Source organism: Phascolarctos cinereus, unplaced genomic scaffold (genome assembly GCF_003287225.1).
Source record: "Phascolarctos cinereus isolate Bilbo 61053 unplaced genomic scaffold, phaCin_HiC Scaffold_2;HRSCAF=192, whole genome shotgun sequence".
Lineage (NCBI taxonomy): Eukaryota > Metazoa > Chordata > Mammalia > Diprotodontia > Phascolarctidae > Phascolarctos > Phascolarctos cinereus.
The window spans coordinates 150814523-150838942 of record NW_027555625.1 but is presented as its reverse complement, the minus strand read 5'-3'; the positions used below and the strand labels follow the sequence as shown (position 1 = coordinate 150838942).

At 38.9% G+C, this 24420-nt stretch overlaps 1 protein-coding gene across 1 annotated transcript in view; it reads left to right on the top strand.

Annotated features, from left to right (window-relative positions):
- The window catches only part of PYGB (glycogen phosphorylase B), an 85933-nt gene that overhangs the window by 41049 nt on the left and 20464 nt on the right, over positions 1-24420 (top strand). The window contains exons 5-14 of the mRNA XM_020987329.2: positions 4935-5066; positions 7148-7259; positions 9393-9475; positions 12374-12517; positions 13998-14090; positions 14938-15084; positions 16317-16480; positions 17892-18006; positions 18522-18623; positions 21081-21228. Of these exons, the coding sequence (XP_020842988.1) occupies positions 4935-5066; positions 7148-7259; positions 9393-9475; positions 12374-12517; positions 13998-14090; positions 14938-15084; positions 16317-16480; positions 17892-18006; positions 18522-18623; positions 21081-21228 (1240 nt within the window). The remainder of the gene's footprint in view (positions 1-4934; positions 5067-7147; positions 7260-9392; positions 9476-12373; positions 12518-13997; positions 14091-14937; positions 15085-16316; positions 16481-17891; positions 18007-18521; positions 18624-21080; positions 21229-24420) is intronic.

Genomic DNA, 24420 nt, shown 5'->3' with positions numbered 1-24420 from the left:
ATAGGGATAAAGACTCACTATTTGACCAAAACTGCTGAAAAAATTGGAAAGCAGTCTCAGAAACAAATATCTCATAGTATATATAACACCACGAACTCCAGATGGATGCATGACTTAGATAAGGTCATTATAAACATATTACAGGAGCACAATTATGAATATGGGAAAAATTCTTGACTTAGCAGGGGATAGAGATATAAAAAAGACATATTGATCATACAGAATTGAAAAGCTTTTGCACAAATCAATAGTTAAAATTAGAAAGATGGTGGTTAACTAGGGGGGAAATCTTTCATTCAAATGCCTTTTATAAAAATGTCTGACATCTAGTACATACATACATACATACATACATACATACATACATACACACATACATATATACATACATATGTATACACACATACATACACACACATATGAAATGATGGAACAAGAGCCATTTCTGAATAAATAAAAGTGTCAAAGGCACTGAATAGGCATTTCTCAAAAGAAAGTCAAGCTGACAATATCCCATATGAAAAAAAATGCTCTAAATCATTAATAAGAGAAGTGCAAAATAAAACAACTGTGAAGTTCAACTTCAAACACATCAGATAGTCAAAGATGGCAAAAAAGGGTTATAATTGTTAGAGAAACTGTAGGCCTGTCAGTTGATCCAATCATTTGAGAAAGCAATTTAGAACTAGGCCCCAGAAGTCTAAACTAAACATACCTTTTTACTCAGTGACACCAGTGCTAGATTTATACTCCAAAGAGATCAGAGAAAGATGAAAAGGACTCATGTGTACACAAATATTATCAGCACTTTTTTTTGTAGCAAAAAAATGTAAATAAAATAGGTACTTCCAACTGGGGAATAGATGAACAAATTATGGTATATGGTAGTATATGGCTGTTATGGGATTTAGTTTGCTGTAAGAAATGATAAGGGTGACAGATTCAGAGAAACTTTGGAGAGTTTGTGTGAAATGAGGCAGAGTGAGGTTCCCATAACCAGAACAATTTATATAATGACTAAATGTTAGGAAGAGAGACAACTCTGAAAGATGTTGAAACTATGATTGATATAATCAATGATCCCATGAGACTAATGGTGAGTCATGTTTCTCACCTCTTGGTAGCTAGTCGATAGACCGAGGATGCAGAAAGAAACATAAATTTTGAGACGTGGTAAATGTGTGAATCTATTTACCTTGACTATGCTCATTTGTAACATGAGAGCATTTATTTTTGTTTTTGTGGGTGGGCTGGAGTGAAGGGAGGTAGTATAGTGAAACCACAAAAACAAAATACATAGAAGAGAGCTAAAGGAATTTCAGGAGAAATTCCTGCATAGATGACAAGTAGGGCAGTGTTAGAGCAATCATGATAAATTTAGTATATGCTTAAAAAATAAGCTGTGTATGAAAGAATCCTTGTTCATGTATGTGTGTTTATGTTTATTATATATTATATATATGTACATATAGTAAAGGTCATATAATAATTAAAAAAATTTTTAAAGATCATTAATAACTTTGAAGCGAACAGTTTTTTGGTGAGCTTGGAAGCCAGAGGGGTTGAAAGAAAGTGGGGGGAAGAGTAAGTGGAACCATCAGATGAGTTTGGCTAGTCTTTTCTGTGAAAGGGAAGAGAGATACTCAATGATATATCTATCGAGGGAGTATTAGGCAGAGGCAAGGTTGTTTGTTTGTTTTTTTTTTTTTAAAGAGAAGAGGGATACCTAGATGTTTATAGGCAGCATCAAATGAGTCAACAGAAAGGGAAATAATGATGATTTGAGAAGGAAGGGATGATTTTAGGCAGTCTGCTGGGGGCCAAAAAAGGGGATAGAACCAAGGGTACATAGAGTGGGGTTGGCCTTGCCAAGGAGCAAGGCCACCTTTTTATCAGAGACTTAGAGTAGAAGTAGAAAGAATATGAAATGATGTCAAGAGGTTTTGAAATGTAGAGTAAGGGGGAGGGAGTTCCTTGGGAATGACTTAGGATGAGTTGGAGTCCTCTGCTGAGAAGGTAGGGGAGGATGGTGATATGTGAGACTTGAGAGGGAAACAGAGGATTTGGAACAGCTGCTGTGGGGTGATAGAGAATCGATTAGGGAGGAGTAAAATGATGGCCTTCCTTCTGGGTGGGCCAAATGGAGATTAAATAACATTGTTCTACTGTCTTCTTTATTTGCTTTACATCAATTCATACAAATATTCTTATGTTTCTCTGAACCTAAGGGAAGAATTTGACCACATCTGTTTAAGGAAGGGACAGCTTTGTGGTATAGTGGATAGAATGTGGGGCATGGAGTAAGGAAGATTCATCCTCATGAGTTCAAATCTAGCCTCAGATACTTACTAGCTGTGTGACCCTGGGCAAGTCACTTGAACCTGTTTGCCTCACTTCCTCATCTGCCAAATGTGCTGGAGACAGAAATGGCAAACCACTCCAGTGTCTTTGCCAAGAAAATCCTGAATGGGATCACAGAGTCAGATACTGAAAGAGGCATGACTGAAATGACTGAACAGCAACAGAATTTTTTTCCAATTTTGAACTTAAGTACTCCCTAAAATGAGCATAAGAACAAAGTAGGATTATATACAAAACTGTGAGTCTTCTTTTTTTACCCCTTAAAAAGTACATAATTCTACATGTTTCTTTAACTGCTCTGATTGTCTGGGCTTCCGTGTGTTTTCTTCAGTGGCACTGTTTTTAGCATCTCTATTGCTAACTTTCCGTCTCCTCAACTCCTCCTCCCATTAAAAAACTGAAAAAGGAGAAAAAAATGCTATACCAAGTAAAGCAAAACGAATATACAAGCAAAACGAATCCACACACAGTGGCTATATCCAAATATATATGTCTCTTCCCGCACTTTGAGTCCCTCACCTCTTTGTTAGGTAGTAGGTTAACATGCTTCAACTTGTATCCTCTGGATACATGGTTGGTCACTCAAAAGTTGTTGTTGTTGTTTTTGTTGTTGTTTTTTAAGGCAGTTGGGGTTAAGTGACTTGCCCAAGGTCACACAGCTAGTTAAGTGTCAAGTGTCTGAGTCTGGATTTGAACTTAGGTCCTCCTGACTCCCAACGCTGAAGCTGTATCCACTGCGCCACCTAGCTACCCCAAAAGTTGTTTTTCTTTACAGTGTTGTCGCCCTTGTATAAATTTTTCTTTTAGGTCTGCTTACTTCAGTGACTCAAATGAGTCGTTTAATACTACCAAGGATTCTCTGAAATCATCTCTTTTGTTATTTCTTGTGACAGTAGTATACTATTACATTCATAAACCACAATTTGTTCAGCCATTCCCCAACTGATGAACCTAATTCTCAAATTTTAATTCTTCTCTTAAAGACCTTTCCCTCTGCCTCTCTCTACCACCTTCCTTTCAGAATCAGGAAGCTTTTTTTTGCTATTCTCTTCCCCTTGTCCCGCCCTACCCTCCCTCTTGATTTTGTACTCCCCTCCCCTCATTCTTGCTTGCTTTCCCATTGAATTTGTGTATTTTCATCTCAAACTCTGTGTATGTGTGTGTGTACATGTGTTTGTTTAAGCCTACTATGTCTGTTTCAGATAAGAATGTGGTTCATCAGATGTCCACCCAACACCCCTTCCTCCATGTTGGTATACTGTTCTTCTGATGCACCCCGCTTATGAGCATTAGCAAGTTTCTTCCCCTTCTTTCTACTTTCTCGCCTACTGTTTTTTTATCCTCCCTCTTCTTTACCCTTAAAACCTTCAGAACAAAACCTTTCAGGACCTTCGTTTTCTTATTTAAATCCCTCAATACCCTTTGAAGATGTTAAATTTCTAAAGGGATACTTGTTGCATCTCCCTTATTAGAGATTGTTAGCATTACATTATAAAGCCCCTTCCGACTGCTAAAATAAATGTACATTTTTAGATTTCTCTTGACTCGTGGCTTTCAGTCAGCACCACAGATGGTTCATTATGAATGTGCAGCATGTCAAATTACGTTTTTCTTAACTCGTCACCCATGATATAACATGAGCAAAGCCCAAGAAGGATAGATGGCAAAGAGGAAGAGAGACATGGACGAGAGCCACTCAGCAGATGAGACACATGAGGAATGGAGGGAGAGGAACTAGTACTCATGAGAGGGGAAAACTTCATCTTTTCCTTATACTTTTCTGAATATCATTATCGCATATCGCTTTCCTCCCAGCAGCATGTCATTGGGCCTTAAAGTACCCATGCGTCATGCTTAAAGAAATAAGAATTAGATCTTTGCCTGAAAATATAATTGATTTCAAATTCCACAGTTCTCTACTCAACTTTCTTTTTTTTGGAGGGGGAGGGGTTGGGCAATGGGGGTTAAGTGATTTGCCCAGGGTCACACAGCTAGTAAGTGTTATGTGTCTGAGGCAAGATTTGAACTCGCGTTCTCCTGAATCAAGGGCCAGTGCTCTATCCACTGCGCCACCTAGCTGCCCCAGTTCTCTACTCACTTTCCCCAAAAATGGACCTGTATTTTTCCTGCAAGCAGTATAATTTTACCTTTAAAAAAAAAACCACTGCATACTATCACTTAATATATTACACCATATTAAATTCCATCTTTCTACTTTCATTTATTGGTAGGTTTGGGGAGACTTACTTTTATCTTGGGATTAGTACTGTTGGAGGGAGTACCTATATTGAAGAGCTCATGGATTCATCCAAGTATTTATCTTGAGACCCATCTTGGTACATTGAGTAGATAACACAGAATTCTATACAGGAAAAAAAAACCTCTGGATTCTTCAAGAATCCATAGAAGAAGATCATTCTTAAAACCAATTGTTACTATACAATTTTAAGCAACTTCACTAGGATGTCTTGGTTTATATCAATGCCCTAGGTATGATACAAAGGACACAATAAGTATAATTCCAGTATTAGAGGAGCTAAAATGATTGCTGAGTGTTTTTTGGTTTTTTTTAGGTTGAAGAAGCTGATGATTGGCTACGTTACGGCAACCCTTGGGAAAAGGCCCGTCCTGAATACATGCTTCCTGTGCATTTCTATGGCCGAGTGGAGCATACTGCAGATGGCGTGAAGTGGTTGGATACTCAGGTATTACAACTAGTAGGAGAAAAGTAGAGTCAGACAGAGTAGAGTGAAATGAACCAGGTAAGAAAATGTAGTTATAAAGTTTTATTGTACTGCAGCCCTGTGTGCTTTATGAGATCTGCTACAGCCATGTAGGGTTTAGCTCAAAGCACCAAAGGCCACTTAGAACATTTTCTTTTTTTTGTAACATATACATTTTTTCACTTAGAAGAAAATGTTTAGCAGAGACAAAGCCAGTCCTTCAACATGCAAAGGAAGCCCCTCTTTATAGTTTATTAGGGGTTGTATGCTAGCGATAAAGCAGCAGTTATGTATATCATCTAGTTTATTGTTGGAGTTTATGGAGAAAATGGAATTTTGGCAGGGATAGACAGTTCATCTTAGGTTGGGGTAGGAAGGAAATAAATGTAGATGTCAGCTTTCTAATGGAGCAACCCCTAAGAAGCTGCCCAGAACAAGTGATGATGAGCCTTAAGTTCTTCTCCTGTCCCATAGCCTCCACTTCATGGCAGAGCACCTAGATATTTAATTCATTCTTTGGGGGAAGGTTGAAAATTAGATTAGGTCTGCTGGCACTTCAGCACAAAATACTTATTGAGAGATTAATGTATAACTTGGGGATTCTGTAGTTGTTGAATTCTAATACATATCTACCTCATCTTAGTGATGGGGGAGGCATTGCTGTAGTGAGCTCAGTGCTGTAAAGTTGAAAAGAGCCTTGGACTTGGGGTTAAAAAACCAGACTCAGGACCTGGCTTGTCATTTGTTGATGGTGTGAACTTGGGCAGAGCTGCCATACCTCCCCAAGCCTCAGTGGTATATAAACTACTACCTCACAGGATGATGGTGAGAAAATGGCTTTCTTAATTATAAATCTGTGTAAATGTTAGTTTTATCATAAATGATTATGTGTCAGCATATTTGGCCTCTCAGTGATGCAGTTTCCTCAACTATTACTTATCTTCATTTACTTCCTTGGAGGGTTTCAGAAATTTTGTCTAATCTTACTGGTAATCTTTTAAAAATTAGTTTTATTTATATTTTTGTTTTCATATCACAGTTCTTTCTGGAGATCTTCCCCTCCAATTGAATCTTCCTTACAGAGAGAAAACTATAGTTCCACATCAATCAGTAAATATTTATTAAGCACCTGCCATGTGCCAGGCACTGTGCTAAGCTCTGGAGATTAAAAAAAAAAGAGAGAGGCAAAAGACAGTACCTGCCCCCAAGGATCTTGCAATCTAATAGGAAAGACAACATGCGAACAAAGATATACAAATCAAGCTATATACAGGATAAATTGGAAATAATCGACAGAGAAAAGGCAACTTTTTGCTACAGCTATCTAGTGACCACATCTTAGATTATTTGTGGTATTTTGCTCAAGTAGTCCTCTTTGTCAAGAGAAGGATCTCTTTACTAGTCTTGTGAAATTATTTATACCAACTGTGAGGTCCCGTAGAGTGACCTAATTAGTCAGTCATTCATCTGTTAGTTTAGTTTTTCATCACGTTTTTGAGATATTAAGGAAACAAGTTCCAGAGATTGAGAAAAGAGCAGTTTTGCTTTGGAAGGCCTTCATAGTGTTTCAGATTTAGTCATCTTTTCTTTTTAGTTAAAAAAAAAAGTTTTTATAATTAGGTGGTTAGCAGGAACAACTTTGAAGCTTGTAATGTGACAGTGCCCAGAATATATCTGTCTGCTTGCTTAGAGCTTTGTTCTCCATGGTTTTTACTAAAGATCCCAGGGAACTTTGGAGCTAGTTGAGATTGGAGCTGGAGGGTGAAAATATGTAACAACAGGAATTTACGTCAACATTAGACGCCTGAGTCCAGGATTTTTAAAAATTCAGCATGCTCCCTCTCCTTTGTGTCAAACTCATTGGAAGTTAATGCATGTTTATCTCCAAAAGTAAACTGTCATTTTTTGGTGCCTTTTCTTGTCGCTTCCCATCTCCATTAAATAAAAAAAGCAACTCTCTAGAGCATCAGGATTAGAAAAGTCATTAATGAAGTGTATTTTTTGTTGACCTTGCTTCTTAAACTTGATAAAGTGAAAAACAAGGAATAACTTCTGCTTTACAGGTGGTGCTTGCAATGCCTTATGATACCCCAGTGCCAGGGTACAAAAATAACACTGTTAACACAATGAGGCTGTGGTCTGCTAAGGCACCCAATGATTTCAACCTTCAGGAATGTGAGTGTCATATTGTCATAATCATATTTCACCAGTAATTACTGTCTTTTCCTCCTTCCTCCTGACCTGAGACATAAGCAATAACTGGGCACCTTTTTGCGAAGTATTTTTTATTTTGTTCCTAAAATTGTTTTGTTGCTTTAAAATAACATGTAGAATGGTTAGAAACAATTTTACCTACCAAGGCACAATCTATGGGAGCTGTTTGTTTGAGTGCGGGTATTGGTCATTGGTTATTGTGGAAACAAATGTCGGCAAGAGGTAGACAGCAGTGTTCTGGTAAATTGGGCTGTTTAGCTTAAGGATGTAAAAAAAACTGAGGTGGTGTTGGTTTTTTGCTTTGTTTTCTCAACTAAAGTTTCATGAAAAAGATATTTAAATAAGTAAAATAAATAACTAATTTATATTTGGGCTTGAAAAATCTATTTCAGAAATATAGGATAGGATAGTAGTTCATCTGAGAAAGATCTAGAGGTTTTAGTGAACCATGAGCTCAAAGCTAATGCAATCTAAGGCTACTTTAAAAAAGACATAGCTTGGGATTGGCCTAAGGGGAGTGTATGAATGCTTTTAGAGATATTGAAAATTAGCTTAAACTAATGGACATTTCCTATTTTAGCAACATGATTAAGAATGAAATCTCCCTGAATCAGTGTGCCAATGAGATAATTTACTTCTGCTTTTATGACATTTTTATTGTAATCAATATAAATTTAAATTAAACATTCTGAAATTAAAAAAAAAAAAAAGACATAGCTTATCTTTTGCCCTAGTCAGACTATATCTAGTGTGTTGTGTTCAGTTTTAAGCATTGTAGTTTAGCAAGCATGTTAGAATTCTGGAGAACATCCAGAGAAGAGCAGCATGATGTTGAAGGGCCCTGAGGCCATGGCAGAGGAGGGATCAATTGAAAGAACTGAAGATATTTAACTTGGAGAAAAAAAACTTGGTGAGAAAGTGGACATGATAGCCATCTTTATGTATTTGAAGGATGTCACATAGAAGGATTAGTTCATTCTGTTTGGACTCAGAGGGCAGAACTAAACAAATAAATAAATTTAGCCTTTTATGTAAGGAACTACTTTCTAGCAGTTAGTTCTTGCCAAAAGTTGGCTGTCATGGGGGTTAGTGGGTTCCCTCTTATTGGAGGTCTTCAGTCAGTATCACTTGCTAGATATTTTGTAGGGAGGATTCTTTTTTGGGTATGGTCCCTATGATCCTTTCCAACTCTGAAATTTTCTGTTACTATAATACTTTTTGCAGTTAACTTATCTTTTTAGACTATCATACTTTGAGGTAAAAAGCCTTTGGTTTTACATCTGTTCTAAATTTAGTGAATAGAGAGCAGGCCTTGGAGCCAGGAAGACCTGTGTTCAAATACTGCCTCTGACACATACTGGCTGTGTGACCCACCGCAGGTCACTTAACCTCCTTGGGGACTCTTTAAGTTGCAGAGAGGGTGCCAGCCTGCATTGGGAGAGGGTGTTCCTTACCTGGGAGTTCACTACTAATGAAGTCACAGGTCTGGTCCCTATCCCTAGTTATAATTGGGTCATTCCAGATGTTTGCCCACTTAACCATTTATTACCACATAGTCTTCAGAAGCAGTCCAGATGTTCATCATTTTATTGTCTTTATGCTTGTTATGGATAGGTGGACTTTATTTTGAGGTCCAGAAGACTCTTTACCCAGCGCCTGTGTAACTAGAAAGGTTGGGAATCAGCCCTATTGTGTTCTCTTGTAGAGAGAGGATTTATTTGTACTTCAGAAATGATTTCTTTTCAAATGAAGCCCCCCAACTTCACTTCATATTTTGGCCTGCTGAACACCAGATTCACAGAACTAGACAGATCTTGGTCATCAGGATTAGCTTGAGCTCATCATTGATAGTTAATTGTGATCTCTTGCCTTCGAGAATTTTAAGCAAAGATCCAGAGAGTCTTTCCTATTTTAAAGATGGGGCTGAGATGAAGGCAAAAAAATCAGTTTTTAGTTAGACTGGCATACTATTCAGAAATGATTCTTTGGCTTAGAACATAGAGGTTAGTAGAAAGTAATGTCCCCACTTGATAAAGACCTGTTAGTATTTTGAGAGAATTCACACATATGCTAATGAGCTTTCTTTATCTCTAGTTAATGTGGGGGACTATATTCAAGCTGTTCTGGATAGAAATCTGGCTGAAAACATCTCCAGGGTCTTGTATCCAAATGATAATGTGAGTAGTAATTTCTTTTACTCTTATTAGCATTAAAACATAATAGAGGCATTACATATACGTTAATTGTTGGCATTATACAAGCAGCACTGCACTGTAGAGAACTGGAATTGAAATCGAGAAGGCCTGGATTCAAATAAACTAACTCTGGGTCCATGTGCAAATCACTTAGGCTCTCCGACCCCTCAGGCAGCTCAAACCTATAAACTGTAGACAGATTTTAATCTATGACAGTGGAAGTGACACTGATGAAATCACAGGGCTATAATAAATCAAGGTGATAGCATTGCATATCTTTCAAGTGAATAAAAATGAAAATGCAAGGTCTTGAAGTCTTTAGAGGTCAACAGGCCTTGAATTTGCTGACCTTGAAGAAGAATGTAATAATAATTTGTACTTTTCCTTGGTGTCAGTCTCACATTAATACTAACTAGAGGTCTCTTAGAGTGGACTTTTTCTTACAATATAAATTGTTACCAATATTGCCTTGCTCTGCCTTTTGTGACTCTTTACTTGTGCTACCAGTAATCATCCTAAAGTTTTCTCTCATGTTCTAACGTCTCTCCTTGTCCCAGCTCAATTTGTCATATATTTTCATTTCTTTTTGAAGTAGCTCTTCTTGGGGCTTTTTTTTTTTAAGGCTTTTGGAGAGCATAAAACTAAGCACCCATGGCTCTGCTGGGTCCTAATATTGACCCATTTTTGACCTTTGGTCCAGTTCCTAAAATATTTGGCCTCCACTTCTTTCATTTATTAAGTAAGTTGCCCCTGATGTCACTGATGTGTGCAAGTTTCCTATTACTTTATGTAAGTTCTCCTTTTGGTAGGAAGAGAATAGTGTTTTGAAGCTTCTCCTGCCCCGCAGGATCATCATGTTTTAAAACAGTGTTTTGAAGGTTTAAATATTTGGTTTGTTTGATTGTTAATATAATTATTTAGAGTAGCTGGCTCCCTATTTGGAGTACTCATTGTGGTGGTTGAGTTTTTTTTTTAAAGAGTACTCATTGTTATTATATTAAATATTTGATGGCTCTATTTTCCTATGTGTAGTAGATCTGAGAAGAAAATTTAGTAAGTACTTGACTTCTTGTAAAAAGACTTTTATGGTTGACCAGGAAATTTGGCAAATTTATTCCCAACTCCAACCTTACTCTTCCACCCCAGATGGAAAAAAAAAAAAAGGATAACAGTCACAGAAGAGTCTTGGAGCCTCTTGGGTTTGGAGTGGGTGCCCTAAAGGGTTTTCAGGCCACCATAAGGTTTAGAAAAGAGGCAGAGGAGCTCCCAGCCTTGCAGGTTTTTAGCCTTAGGGGCAGCATGGTATGGAGCAATAGTAGTCTCTAAACTTTTTTGATTGCATACCCTTATCAGTAAAATTTTTGAACATATACATATATATTTGCTTTTTTAAAAATTATGTACATGTACCACTACATTAGTTATTATGTACATTATAAAACAACAATTGAAATTTAGAAAGGAGAGGATAAAGATGAAATAGTATTTGACCCTAAGGTCCATAGGGAACCACTGGAATGTATTGAATAGGGAAGTGACATGGTCAGCCAGACCCACACATTAGGAAAATCACATTGACAGCTGTGTTGAGGTTGGGTTGGAATGGGGGAGAGACTTGGGGCATAGAAACCGAGTAGGAGGCCTTTTCAGTATTTCAGGTGAGAGATGATAATGAGGGCCTGAACGCGGCTGGTGGTTGTGTGAGTAGAGGGAAGACAGGTAGATGTAAGAGGGGGAGACGGAAAGGACAAGATTAGGCAGCTGATACGGATGTTTGAGGTGAGCGAGAATGAGGAGTCTGGGATCATAGTGAGTTTGTGAGTGTTAGGGGACTGGGAGGATGGGGGTGTCCTTGACATTTATGGAGAAGTTGGGGAGAAATATAAATTCAGGGGCTGAATAATAAGAATAACAGCTAGCATTTGTATAGCGCTTTGCCAGGTTCTTTATGGGTGGTATCTCATTTGATCCTCACAGTAGCCTTGTGAGGTAGGTGCTGTTGTAACTTGTGTAAAATTGCCATTTTATTGATAAGGAAACTGAAGCATAGAGGAGTTAAATGATTTGCTCACAACCTGTCCCTGCCTGTTCATCCCGTAAGACTCCGTCCCCTACAGAATGAAAAGGGGGAGGGAGCAGGCCTTTACCCACTCAGACCATTGCCCAGAGTGCTGACTGTGCCTTCCAAAAGGCATTTGCTACAGCCAGAGGGTAAGGGGAGGAGGGGGCAGGAGGAGAGTGAGTTTTCCCAAAGGTCCCTGCACAGTTTCTCCTGTGGGTTTCAGGTCAGTATTGGGTCTGGCTAAGAAAGGGGAAGGTTGGGGGCTTGCATAGCACAGGAAGTGGGCAGAGTGAAGGGGAGTTTGAGGTAAAGGTAGATATGGAGAACAGCTGCAAGGTGAGGTATTTTGGGGAAAGTCAGAGTCCACCCATCCTCCCACCCTGCCGGTAGTTGATCACATAGACCTCAGGGTCAGGCTTCGGCCTTCTTGGGTTTTTCCCCTCTTTGGAAACCACTGGCAGGGTGGATGGAATGCTGGTCTTAGAATCAGGAAGTCCTTTGTTCAAATCCTGCCTCTAACACCCTGATCCTGAGCAATTCTCTTGACTTAACAAGTTTCTTGTTCATAAAATCGGACTGATAATACCTGAGGTATTATTACCTTGCAGAGTTGTTCAGCTTAAGTGAGATGTGTCACATACTTTGGAAACTTTAAAGCATTACACAGAAATGCATTGTTGCCATGATTGTCCCTATCAGCATGTGATTGCCAAGCTTTCCATTGGCCCCTGGCTCCCCCAGGGTTTAGCTCTGGTCATTTCATTTGCTTCAGCCTCTTTAGCAGAGCCCAAATCACAGATAGACTTCTTTCTATACAGTTTTTTGAAGGAAAGGAGCTTCGACTGAAGCAAGAATACTTTGTGGTGGCTGCTACTCTGCAAGATATCATTCGCCGTTTCAAGTCTTCCAAGTTTGGCTGCCGGGATCCAGTGAGAACCTGTTTTGAAACTTTCCCAGACAAGGTAGGTTGGCTGGGGCCTAAATTCTTCTTTGTAACCCTGCCAGTTTTGGGGGTTTGGTTTTTTTTTTAAGTATTTAGCTTTCTCCTTTGTACAATGTAATGTGTCTATAGTGTCAGTTCTTCAGGTTGACTGTTCATACCACAGTGATGATTTCATTGTCTATTATTGAATACTAAGACAAATGTAGAAACCTACTTCTTTGTCTAAACCTACTTCTGTCTACTTTGTTACTTTCCTGGAAACCTCCTGTTCCTATGTCATATCTTACCTAGGGAGCTGAGGTTAAAGGAGGAAAATTATTTCCTTGGCCTTTTTTCTACTTGGTTGGTTTTTTTTGTTTGGTTTTTGTTCGGAGTTTTTTTTTTTTTGGTTAGGTAATGAGGTTAAGTGACTTGCCCAGAGTCACACAGCTAGTAAGTGTTATGTGTCTGAGGCTGGATTTGAACTCAGGTTCTTTTGAATACAGGGTCAGTGCTCTATCCACTGCACCACCTAGCTGCCCCCTACTTGGTTGTTTTTTAAAGAAATTATGTCTTAGATAGAAATTTACTTAAACATTCAGAGACAGGAATAGGATACTATAAAAACAAGAGTGGAAGATTACTACAGATGTTCATTCATCCTCTCATTGATAATCATTCACCAGCATCAAAGTGATGATGAATTAGTTTCTCAGGAAACTTGTCAGCATCCACTGTTCTTGTATATGGGGCGGCTAAGTGGTGTGGTGGATAGGATGCCAGGCCTGGAGTTAGAAACACTCCATTTTCTTCATTCAAATCCAGCCTCAGACGCTTAACTAGCTTTGTGGTGCTGGGCAAGTCACTTAACCCTGTTTACCTCAATTTCCTCATCCATCAAATGAGCTGGAGAAGGAAATGGCAAACCTCTCCAGTATCTCTGCCAAGAAAACCCCAAAAGAGGTCACAGAGAGTCAGGCGTGACTGAAAAACAACTAAACAACAAAACACACTATTCTTATATGTATTTAAATGGGGAGGGGGGTCATGATATGATGGAGTGAATTTTGGATTTGGAGTCAAGGATCTAGATACAAATCCCAGTTCTGCCACTTGTCACTTGTGGGACTAGAGGTCACCCATTAGACCTTCCTGAGTTTTCTCATCTGTAAAATGAGGAGGTTGGTCTAGATTACCTCCGAGGTCCCTTCCAGCTCCAACCTAGGATCTTGTGTCCTAGCTCCAAACGTTGTCTTCCAGACAGTGGTATTGCTGCCAGGAGGGAAAAGCTGCTCTTTTGTCCTTAATCCCCAACTCACATTCCTGGCAAAAGTAGCAGATTAGTGTCATAGATGTCACGTTGTATTATTAAGTCCTTCCTGGACTCCCTGACAACCTTGGGTTCATTTGCTACTGTAGAAGTTCTTTTCAATAACTCACATTGTGTCAGTTGTGGTCCTTGTGCTGAACTGTAGAGGAAAGATATGAATATAGTCCAAAATTATTGATTTCAATTCCAGGTTGCCATTCAGCTCAATGATACCCACCCAGCACTCTCGATTCCAGAACTCATGAGAATCCTAGTGGATGTTGAAAAGGTGGATTGGGATAAGGTAAGAGCAAGGGGTCCCCTACCTCCCGGGGCCAGGGAAAGAAAGTTGGTGTTTTCTGTGTTCTAAAAGTATAGCACATCTACTTCAGCTTATCCACATACTAACATTTCTATATGAATTCCTCAATTACTGCCTCTCAGTTCTATGAAATAGGAGGCAGCTGTGTTGCCTAGCTGGGAAGGACTGTAATTGAAATAAGAGGTTATTGGGAAAGAGAAATGGGCAATGAGAAGACAGTAAAGATCATTCTGAGAAAAGCTGCTAAATTTTTCTTGTGAATGAAAGGAAGGAAAGCTTGTTGAGTAGTACACATGTAGTAGAAAGATGAGCGCAAACAGTATGATCATGGAAAAGGATTCTGGCACATTAGAGAGGGATTCTTGTATCTTTTTCCTTAGTCTACGTAGAGTTAAGAGGAAGAAACCTCAGAGAGTAAGTAAGTATATTTGGATCTCATGACCCACTTATTGGAGCCTTGGAAGCTTCTGTGGTTGACTTTTCCCCTAGAAAAAAAGGGATCAACCTGTGAAGTCATACATGGATTTTTCCTGTATTTATAGAATACCAAACAACCCATCTCAGCCATACATTTGTGGGTATTCTCTCTGAAATGGCTGCAGTTTTGGTGTATGGTCTTGTTATACTCTTTAGCCTGCAGGAGAGGGCAGTGTTGCCCAGGAGAATCCGAGTGCAGGCTGTAAACAATGGCAGTTTTTCCATACTTTCAGGTTGGATCTGTCTCTCCACTCTTCCTCTCCCGAGTTTTAATTTGTCTTACCCTGCTGAGGAAAGAGGTGACTTTAAAAAAAAAGTTGTGTGTAACTTAAGTGTTCTAATCTACTTCTAGGCCTGGGAGATCACCAGAAAGACATGTGCCTATACCAACCACACTGTCCTGCCTGAGGCTCTGGAGCGGTGGCCTGTCTCCATGTTTGAGAAGTTACTGCCGAGACACCTGGAGATTATCTATGCTGTTAATCAGAAGCACTTGGATGTAAGAATGAGGCCACCCCTCATGCTGAGAGAGTGGGGAAAGGAAAATATAATGTGATTTAGTTTTGGTGGGGAATTATCTTCAACTTGTTCTCCTTTAAGTGAACTCTGAGGGATGACTTAAAAGGCTGTAGGTTATTTTAGCCCCCATGGTATATTTAGGGTATATGCTCTAGTACTATTAGGGATAGTTAGTTAATGATCAAACTATAGACCTTCTTCTTCTTCTTCTTCTTCTTTTTTTTTTTGGGGGGGGCTAGGCAATGGGGTTAAGTGACTTGCCAAGGTCACACAGCTAGTAAGTGTTAAGTGTCTGAGGCTGGATTTGAACTCCAGTCCTTCTGACTCCAGGGCTGGTGCTCTATCCACTGTACCACCTAGTTGCCCTTAGCCCTAGACCTTCTGATTCGACTCCATACCTACCAGTAGAATTCTGAAATGGCTGCCATAATAATTAAAGTAGGAGCTCTGGTTAGGAAGTTAGTTTTTGTTTCTTTATTTTGCTGGAGTCAGGGAAGGAATCCCATACTGATTAAACACTGGATTTGGGCCTACCTGGTCCAGTACTAATTGTGTTTCTGTTCCTTGTAGTGGCAGCAGGCTTCTGTCTTGCATATATTATGTAATATGTGAAGGAGGTGTGATTTTGAACGCATAGGGCACTTGTAGTGTGGGCTCTCCCTCCCTGCACACCTTATAACCTATCAGTTACTGTGAGTAACTTAGTAGATAAGTCTAAGGAAGTTGCTTCAGACATATAGAGATTAAATGGTTTCTCTAGGGCAGGGGGAACCTGTGGTCTCCAGGCCTCAGGTTCCCCATCCCTGATCTAGGGTCACACAGCTAGTAAATAGCAAAGGGAGGGTTTGGAAGGAGGCTTTCTTGTCTCACAACCCAGTATTTTAACCACTATACCTTGTAGTATTCAACAGTGTATGAAAAAGGAAAATGTAGATACTTTAAAATTTTAGTCTCGTCTGTTTTTTCTATTAGTGCCAGGAAATGATGAAAACAGAATTAGTAGCATTTAGAATTGGGTTGGTATGATATGGGCAACTCTAGTAAGATACTTGAGGACATTTGCTGCTATTGTTCTCCACTATGTTCTGTAATTTTGGAGGGAGAAGCAGAAAATCCTTTTTGTGTGTCTGGGGAAGGGAATATTTAGTCTTCCTTATTAGCTCTGCATTCAGAGAGGGAAGCCACTAATGTTTCTCTCTACCTTGGTGACAGAATGTGGCTGCCATGTTTCCTGGGGATGTGGACCGACTGAGGAGGATGTCTGTGATTGAGGAGGGAGATTGTAAAAGGATTAACATGGCCCAGCTTTGTGTGATTGGATCCCATGCTGTCAACGGAGTAGCAAGAATTCACTCAGAGATTGTGAAGCATTCTGTGTGAGTGCCTAGAGAGTGCCATTGAATGTACTTAGACTTAAATTCAGGCGCATGCCTTTGAAATCTAAAGGACTTAATCCAATTCTGTGCCCCGCTCCTGTCATCAAGAATACCATACCATATTGAACCATGTACTTTACATACAAAACAGCCCACTGACATCATGAAGCACATAATTAGTTCAGTGGGGTAAATATGGCCTCTTGTATAGCTGTCCGCTGCTAAGTGGAGCAGGCAGGTCAGGAGGATCCAAGGTTTAGGTATTGGCATAAAGTTTCATTTCATTGAGGGTTAAATCTCAATGAAGGTTCTTGTATTTCTCCATTAAGATGATGTTGCTGTGGTACAGTGGTCTAAGTATTCCATTGACCAGCAGTTTACCTCCCTACCCTTAAACTAAAAGAAACCATCTCGTCAGATAGGCAGGGATTCTTTCAACCCTTTCCTCTTACCCTCCTTTGTTTCTCTTGAGGGTGTGCATAAGGGAAGCCACTGTCAAGGTAGTGGCTAACGTTAGACTTTGATCCACAAATAATTGAGACCATCAGCTAGTTTCTCACCATCCTGGAGTAATGGTAGGTGAGAGACTTGTTGTCTTTCTCATATAGACCATAGAACTTTCCCACTGGAAGAGACATTAGAGATAATCTAGATGAATTTTTTTTCTCTTTTTTTTCTTCTAATTTTAATAATGAGGAAACTGAGACTAATAGAAATAAAGTGACTTGTTCTAGGAAACCCAGATAGTAAGTAGAGTCAAGACTTGAACCCAGATCTTCTAGCTCCAAATACCTCAGACTTTGCACTATGCCACACCAACATAACCCATAACCTTTCCATGTTTCTTTTCCTGCCTGAAAACAATGTTTACCTCAACTCAGTATCTTTTAAATGACTCTTATATGCAAGACACTGTGCTAGGTATACAAAGAAAAAATACCCTTGCCCCCAAGAAGTTCATGTTCCAGTGCTGAGTAGGAAGGCTATCTAGAGGGATTGGAGGGCTAATCTAGAGAACAGGAATAGTGCCACCATAATGATTTTGAATTCATTTAGAGAATCCAACATTCCACTGGTATTTACAATAAGAACTCAGTCCAAAATTAACCTTCAGTATACATAGTCAGATCTTTCTTTCACCATTCCTGCCCCACTTACCTTCCCAGATTTGTTCCATCTGCATAAAGAATGCATGCCAAAGTATGTTGGCCAAACCAGCCTTATGCACATACATAAATGAAGTGCTCTGCTGACATAGGGTAATAATTTTAGAAGCTCCATCTTAGGTGCTTTATGTATGTTGGAGTTCTGGAAGCCATTTTTTTAAGCAAAAGGGGTCTTAAAAGATCTTGCTTATCCTGTTCCAAACAAAGCCACTCTATGACCTTTCTCTATTTCCTTTATTTTTTAGTTTTAAAGATTTTTATGAACTGGAGCCAGAGAAGTTCCAGAACAAGACAAATGGCATCACTCCCAGACGGTGGCTACTGTTGTGCAATCCAGGTCTGGCAGAGATCATTGTGGAGGTGAGGGCCAGAGTTGACCTTACATTGCTTACCCTTAAGACTCACAGGTCAGTAGAAGTGAGTGCAGTTTAGGACACCGCAGGATTAGACCTCAGTGATTCTTTCAGTTGAGAAGGTTCTTTTTTGCTTCAGTTCTTTAGCTACAGCTGAAAAGAAATCTCTCATCTTTGAATTGGGCAGCTTACTTGAACTAATAGTATACATGGTGACTAGCTTTAAAGTTGGTAGCATTGAGTGCATGGTAATGTTTCAGTCTTTTGTTAAAATGTGGGAGAAAAGTTCAGCCTCCATTAGTTATTGATTATAAAGTGGGGTTGGAAGTACATGCTGTGTCAGCAAGTTAAGTAGCTTGGACTGAGCGCTTTTAAAGGGATATGAAAATAAGGGAAATGCACCAACAAAATTGGTTGTTTCAACAGCATTAATAAGAATGCCATGTTGGCACTGAATTTCTTTTCAATGTATCAGAAGGCACAGCCACTCTTAGCAGCTGATGCTTTTTTGCATTTCTCTAGAAAATTGGGGAAGATTTTCTCACTGATTTAAGTCAACTGAAGAAGCTTTTGCCATTGATCAATGATGAAGCATTCATCAGGGATGTGGCCAAAGTCAAACAGGTAATAGGGGTGTGAATAAAGTTTTCCTGACATTTTCTCACTTTAAATTACTCTGTAACTCCCAATTTCTTTTTCCTAACTAACTCCAGAATATTTATAGGATATATGGCAGTTATGAAATCAGTACATTGAGCATTTGAAACTCAGTGATTGAATTACTCCATGTGGACTATGGTTAGCAGTCTAATTTAGTTTAAAAAAGAAAAAAAAAGTAAGTATCTACTACATGCAGATTGGTGAATAAGTTTGGTATGTAACTCTTGCACAAAAACAGTTCTTTGCTGAGAAATTTATTCTCTTATTTCTAATTAATACTTGTTGAGTGAATGAATCCACCCCTTTTCCAAACTTTTCTGTTTCTGTTGAGTCACTACCTTCTTCCAGTCACTTCAGATTTGTAATCTTATAGTCTTGATTAACAATAATAATACTCTTGATTATTTCCTTTCCCTTAATTCCCACTGGTATCCAGAGTCAGTTAATAAATCTGGCCTATTTTACTTTTGTAGCATATCTTGCAATTGTCTGCTTCTTTTCCCTTTGCCGAAGTCTCTACCCTAGTGCAGATCCTTATCGCCTCTCAAATGAACTATCGCTTGTTGCCTCCTACTTGTCTCTCTACTTCCAATCTCTTCTCCAGCCCATCCTCCACACAGCTGCCAAATTGATGTTTTAAAGCACAGGTGTGACTATGTTATTCTCCTGCTCTTCATTGGCTTCCTTTTGCCTTTGGGAAAAATAAACTCCTTAACCTTTGACTAAAAGTTATTCGTAATCTGGCTCCCACCTACCTGTTTCATTATTGTTTTATATTATTCTTTTTCATGTTCTCGGTGTTCCCATCCAGACTGGACTGTTAGCTATTACCAGAGTATAACTTTCCATCTTCTCCTGGGGCTTTTCAGTTAATTCTCCTGTATTTGCATATCACTCCCTCCTCATTTCCATCTCTTAGAATCCCTTCCTCCCTTCAAAGCGTGGCTCAGCTGTCACCTTCTACATAAGACTTTTCCTTTTCCTCATAGTTTTTTGCTCTGTCTCTCTCTTGAAACTGTTTTGAATTGTTCTGCATAGTCTTTTAATTTCTTGCTTTTGTGCATAAATCCCCCTGGTCAAACTCCTTGAAGGAGCAACTCTGCTCCTTGAGGGCAGGGACATTTTGGTTTTGTCTTTGTATCTTTCACACCTTGCACGGTACCTGACACATAATAGGCATGTAATAAAAGTAATCATAATGATAGCTAGCATTTATATAGCCCTTTAAAATTTGTGAAGCACTTTATATAAGTTATCTCATTTGATCCTCACAGCAACCCTATGAAATAGGTTATTATCCCATTTTACAGATGAGGAAACCAAGACTAGGAGTGGTTAAGTGGCTTGTCTGGGGTCACACAGCTAGTAAGCAACTGAGGCAGGATTAAAACTCAGGTCTTCCTGAGTCCAAACTCATTGCTGTGTCCACTTTGCCACCTCGCTGCCTCCACTATTTGTCAGATTGAGTACTGTAAACAACTTTTGTTTTGAAGTGAAATTGTGCTATAGGTATGGAAAACCGCTGAAGAGTAGTAGTTTAAGCCATGTGCTTTGTAGGTTAAAAAGCATACCTTAATGGTCTCTTAGTGTAGACAGGTTTTATCTTAAAAACTTGCTGACAATGTGACCTTTAGCAATGCTAATAAAAAGCTGAATTTATGTAATTTGAAGCCTTTCAAACCAAAAAATGAATCCCTGTATAGCTACCTTGAAATAAAACACAACAGAATTCCTTTCCTCATTGATTTATATCTGATGGTGTTTTTTCCATTTTAAAAATATTACATAGTACAAAGTTGATTTCTCTTTCCCAGATGTTTAACTTAATGTAATGCTAGTGATACTTTCTGTTTTAAAATTGTCATTATTGTTTCTTCTTCTTTCTCTTAACTCTTTTCATTCTCTAGTACTGGCACTCTTCTACATTCAGTGATTCCTTTTTATTTTGGCACCTCTTTCTGCCACTTGCTGTTTATCTAACCCAGGAGTGGGGATCCTGTAGCCTTTTGACTGAGTCCAAGTTTTACAGAACAAATCCTTTTGTTAAGGGGATTTGTTCTGTGAAGTTTTGATCAGACAAAGGGCCATACTTGAGGATGGAGAAGGCCACGTTTGGCCTCTAGGCCTCAGGATCCCCACTCCCAGTCTAATCTTTTCATCTCAGCTTTGATCTTTAAGGCTTATAGTGTTGTGCTTCCCCTACCCTTCTTTAACTACCTGTGAATTTTTACATCCCCATTAGATTTCCAGCAGAATGGGAAAAGATGCTGTGTCTGAGCTTTCCTTTAGGGAACAGGAATAGCTGGATACATGGCATGTCTTTAGATCCTCAAAGCCATTCTTGGACAACATCGTAATATTTGCCAGGCAAAAAGAAAATCAAGAAAAAGTCAATTGTTTCCTTCTGTTTCTTTTCCCTAGGAAAACAAACTGAAGTTTTCTGCCTTCCTAGAGCAGGAATACAAGGTGAAAATCAATCCCTCTTCCATGTTTGATGTGCATGTGAAGAGAATCCATGAGTACAAGAGGCAGCTGCTGAACTGCTTACACATCATCACTCTATACAACCGTAAGTGTTGGCTTCTTTAGCATTTCAGGTTTCAGTGGGGCATTAACTATTTCATGATTGTGATAGTTTAAAAGCTTCATTATTTTCCTCCTTCTAGGGCCCCTTTGTTCCCAACAATTTCCTCCACCTCTTCAGTTCTCATTTCATTTTGCCATTCCTCTACTATTCTTCTCTCTTATAGTTCATTACTATAGTAGCCTGACAGTCATTTCCCCTCAGACTGTGATCATACCAAAGAGAGGGTAATGTGGGATAACAGACTTGTGTTTCACTTTTAGGGTCATATCTAGAGTTAGAAAAGATTTTAGATATCATTTAGCCCAGCCACCTCATTTTACAGATTAGGAAATTGACTTCTCTAAGATCACAGTAACAGATCTGGGATTTACACTCCAAATTCAATTCCTTTTTTTTGCTACGTCAGATTCCAGATTGAAATTATGCTATTTCTTCCAGCAGTGCCAGCTAATAGTTGTTTACACACTTAGTCTTAAAGTTCGCTTTCTGAGAAATGGAGGGTAATTGTTTTACCTCGTATTTTTGATCTTTTGTGTCAAAAAAGATTGTCTTTTAAGTTAAATTACCATTTTCTAATTAATAAATATCAAATCTTGTTACCTTAATGTTGCATAATTGTACTTACTTTTTCTCCAACTAATAGAATGGAGTCTTTTGGCATAGAGTGAGGTACGATTTTTGTGGATCTCAGATCTTAATTTTAGTGATTCATAGGGGAACAGAGAATGTGTTCTGTTTTCCTAAAATTAAGTTTATTTTGACCTGAACTGAAAGTTTTTATAAGTATCAATAGATATCAGCTTTCTAGATAAAATATGTAGACAAAACTAGAAAAAAATTATCAAGACATTCATTTAGGAAGTACTTATTGAATACCTACTTTGTTCCTCCCACTACTGTGCATTAAGGAGAATATAAAATAAGTAAAACAGAGTTACTGCCTAAAGGAGCTTAAAAAAATCTAGTCAGAATTACAGAAACTTACACATGTGAAATAATTCATTAACAGCATGAGGTGTTTATTTTAAATCAGATCCGGAGATATAAATGATCTGAACAGTAAGTAGTACCATGAGAATTCAGAGAAAAGGGAGTACTGTCACTAAGGATGGGAGCTGACAGGAAAGGCTTCAAGCAGGAAGGGTGCTTGGAAATATAAGGGTTGGAATGAAGGTTTGCGATAGATAGGAAAGAGGAGGATTTCAGTGAGGAGGATTCTAGGAGCACAGGCTTAAAATTGAGATCCAATATGATATATTCATGGTGAGGCCAGTGAGGAAATCTACTCAGAGCTATTTGAATTTTATAGGGCATTTGCTCTTTTAAAACCATATACAATTCGTTTGTTAAGCTTTAGAAGTACTTAACCTAGACTTTTCCAGCCTTGTTTACCTGGCTTTATAAAATATGATGGATTAATATTAAAAAAAAAGAAAATTAACTTTGTAAGAAAGATAGAATTCCTTCAGCAGCTTGGTCTTGTAGACATGGCTCCTTCAACTGTTTGGAGCTTATTTGGGACCACTGGCTCTCTGTTGGTAAAATACCTTAGAATTGATACAAGTTAGGTTAATCTTTACAACATCTCAATGAAATTGATAACATATTTCTAAAAATAAATAAATAAAACAGATCACATTGCATACTTTAGTAGATTTGATGAAGAAGACTGACATATACCTGTATGACAAAAGGTACATTGGTCAGGGTCAATGCACTCTAGCAGATAGGGCTCTGAGTAGACTTTGAGGCAAGAAGGTTCACATGCCATTTTTTTTTTAAGGCAGTTGGGGTTAAGTGACTTGCCCAGGGTCACACAACTAGTAAGTGTCAAATGTTTGGTCTGAGGCCAGATTTGGACTCAGGTCCTCCTGACTTCAGGGCCGGTGCACTATCCATTGTGCCTCCTAGCTGCCCCACACAGCCCACCTTTTAAATAGCTTTGGGTCCATGGGCAAATTACAACTTCCCTTAACCTATTTCCTCACCTATAAAATAGGGATTATAATATCCCTCATAACTCTTAGGATCACATGAGATTTTAAAAAAATAACAAAATGTTTTATAAGTCTTATTATAACATTATATTGTAACATATTGAAGGAAAGCTGGTAAAAGCGTGTGAGACATTGCTTAACATGGACTCGTTAAAGGCTGATGTGATCTCATAGCCCTTAATTTCATTGATCCCCATTGGCTGCTGATAAGAATTGTAGTTTTCTCAATCCAGCTTTGATGGCTGAGGTTTCCTGGTGGCCTTAGGTTGTGTTTTCCTTGATCCAGTGGATTTGCCCTGTGATTAAACTTCTGCCCTCTATCACTGGCATGTGGCCTTCAGCAACTTTAGCTTGATGGCTGGTGAGGATAGTGAAGCCTGGTTCTCTTCCCTTGGCCCAGGTTGAAGCTGATGTAATACCTTTGGAATAGGACCTGAGAAACTGAGATCAGTTTATCTTTTATGTTTTGATTGGTGCATTTAAGATACCAACACAGTGACCTTGTGAAAAGAATCAGAAAGGAGGAAGGCTGGCTGACTTCTGGCCTTGGCTCTTCCGTTTGGTATCCACATTAGCCAGAACAATTCACTGAAACCTCTTGGGCTTTAGCTTCTTCATCTTTGAAGTGAGGGAATTATCTCTGAGAGCCTTTACAGGTATAAACAAATTATCTGATTATGTGTGATTCTAGATATTATTCTTTAAGTTGTGAATGTGGAGCCAGAGGGCTTGAGTGCAAATGCTGGTTGTGTCAATTATTATCTGTATGGCAGTGAGCAGGTTAGTACTCTGGGCCCTAATTTAAAATGAAGAGGTTGGGGCAGCTAGGTGGCTCAGTGGATAGAGCACTGGCCCTGGATTCAGGAGGACCTGAGTTCAAATCTGGCCTCAGACACATAACACTTACTAGCTGTGTGACCCTGGGCAAGTCACTTAACCCCATTGCCTAGCCAAAAAAATAAAATAATAATAAAATAAAATGAAGAGGTCAGATTCAGTGACCAGTAAGTTCCTGTACAGCTATAAATGTGTGATCCCATGATAGTTTGTGATAGAACTTTTAATGGCAGTGGCAATATTCTCTTTCAGTCTATTCAAGGGCTTTCAGGCAATGTTGAACATCCCCCAAATTACTTTTGAGTTTCTCATGAGATTTTTATGACCAGATCTTTTTAAA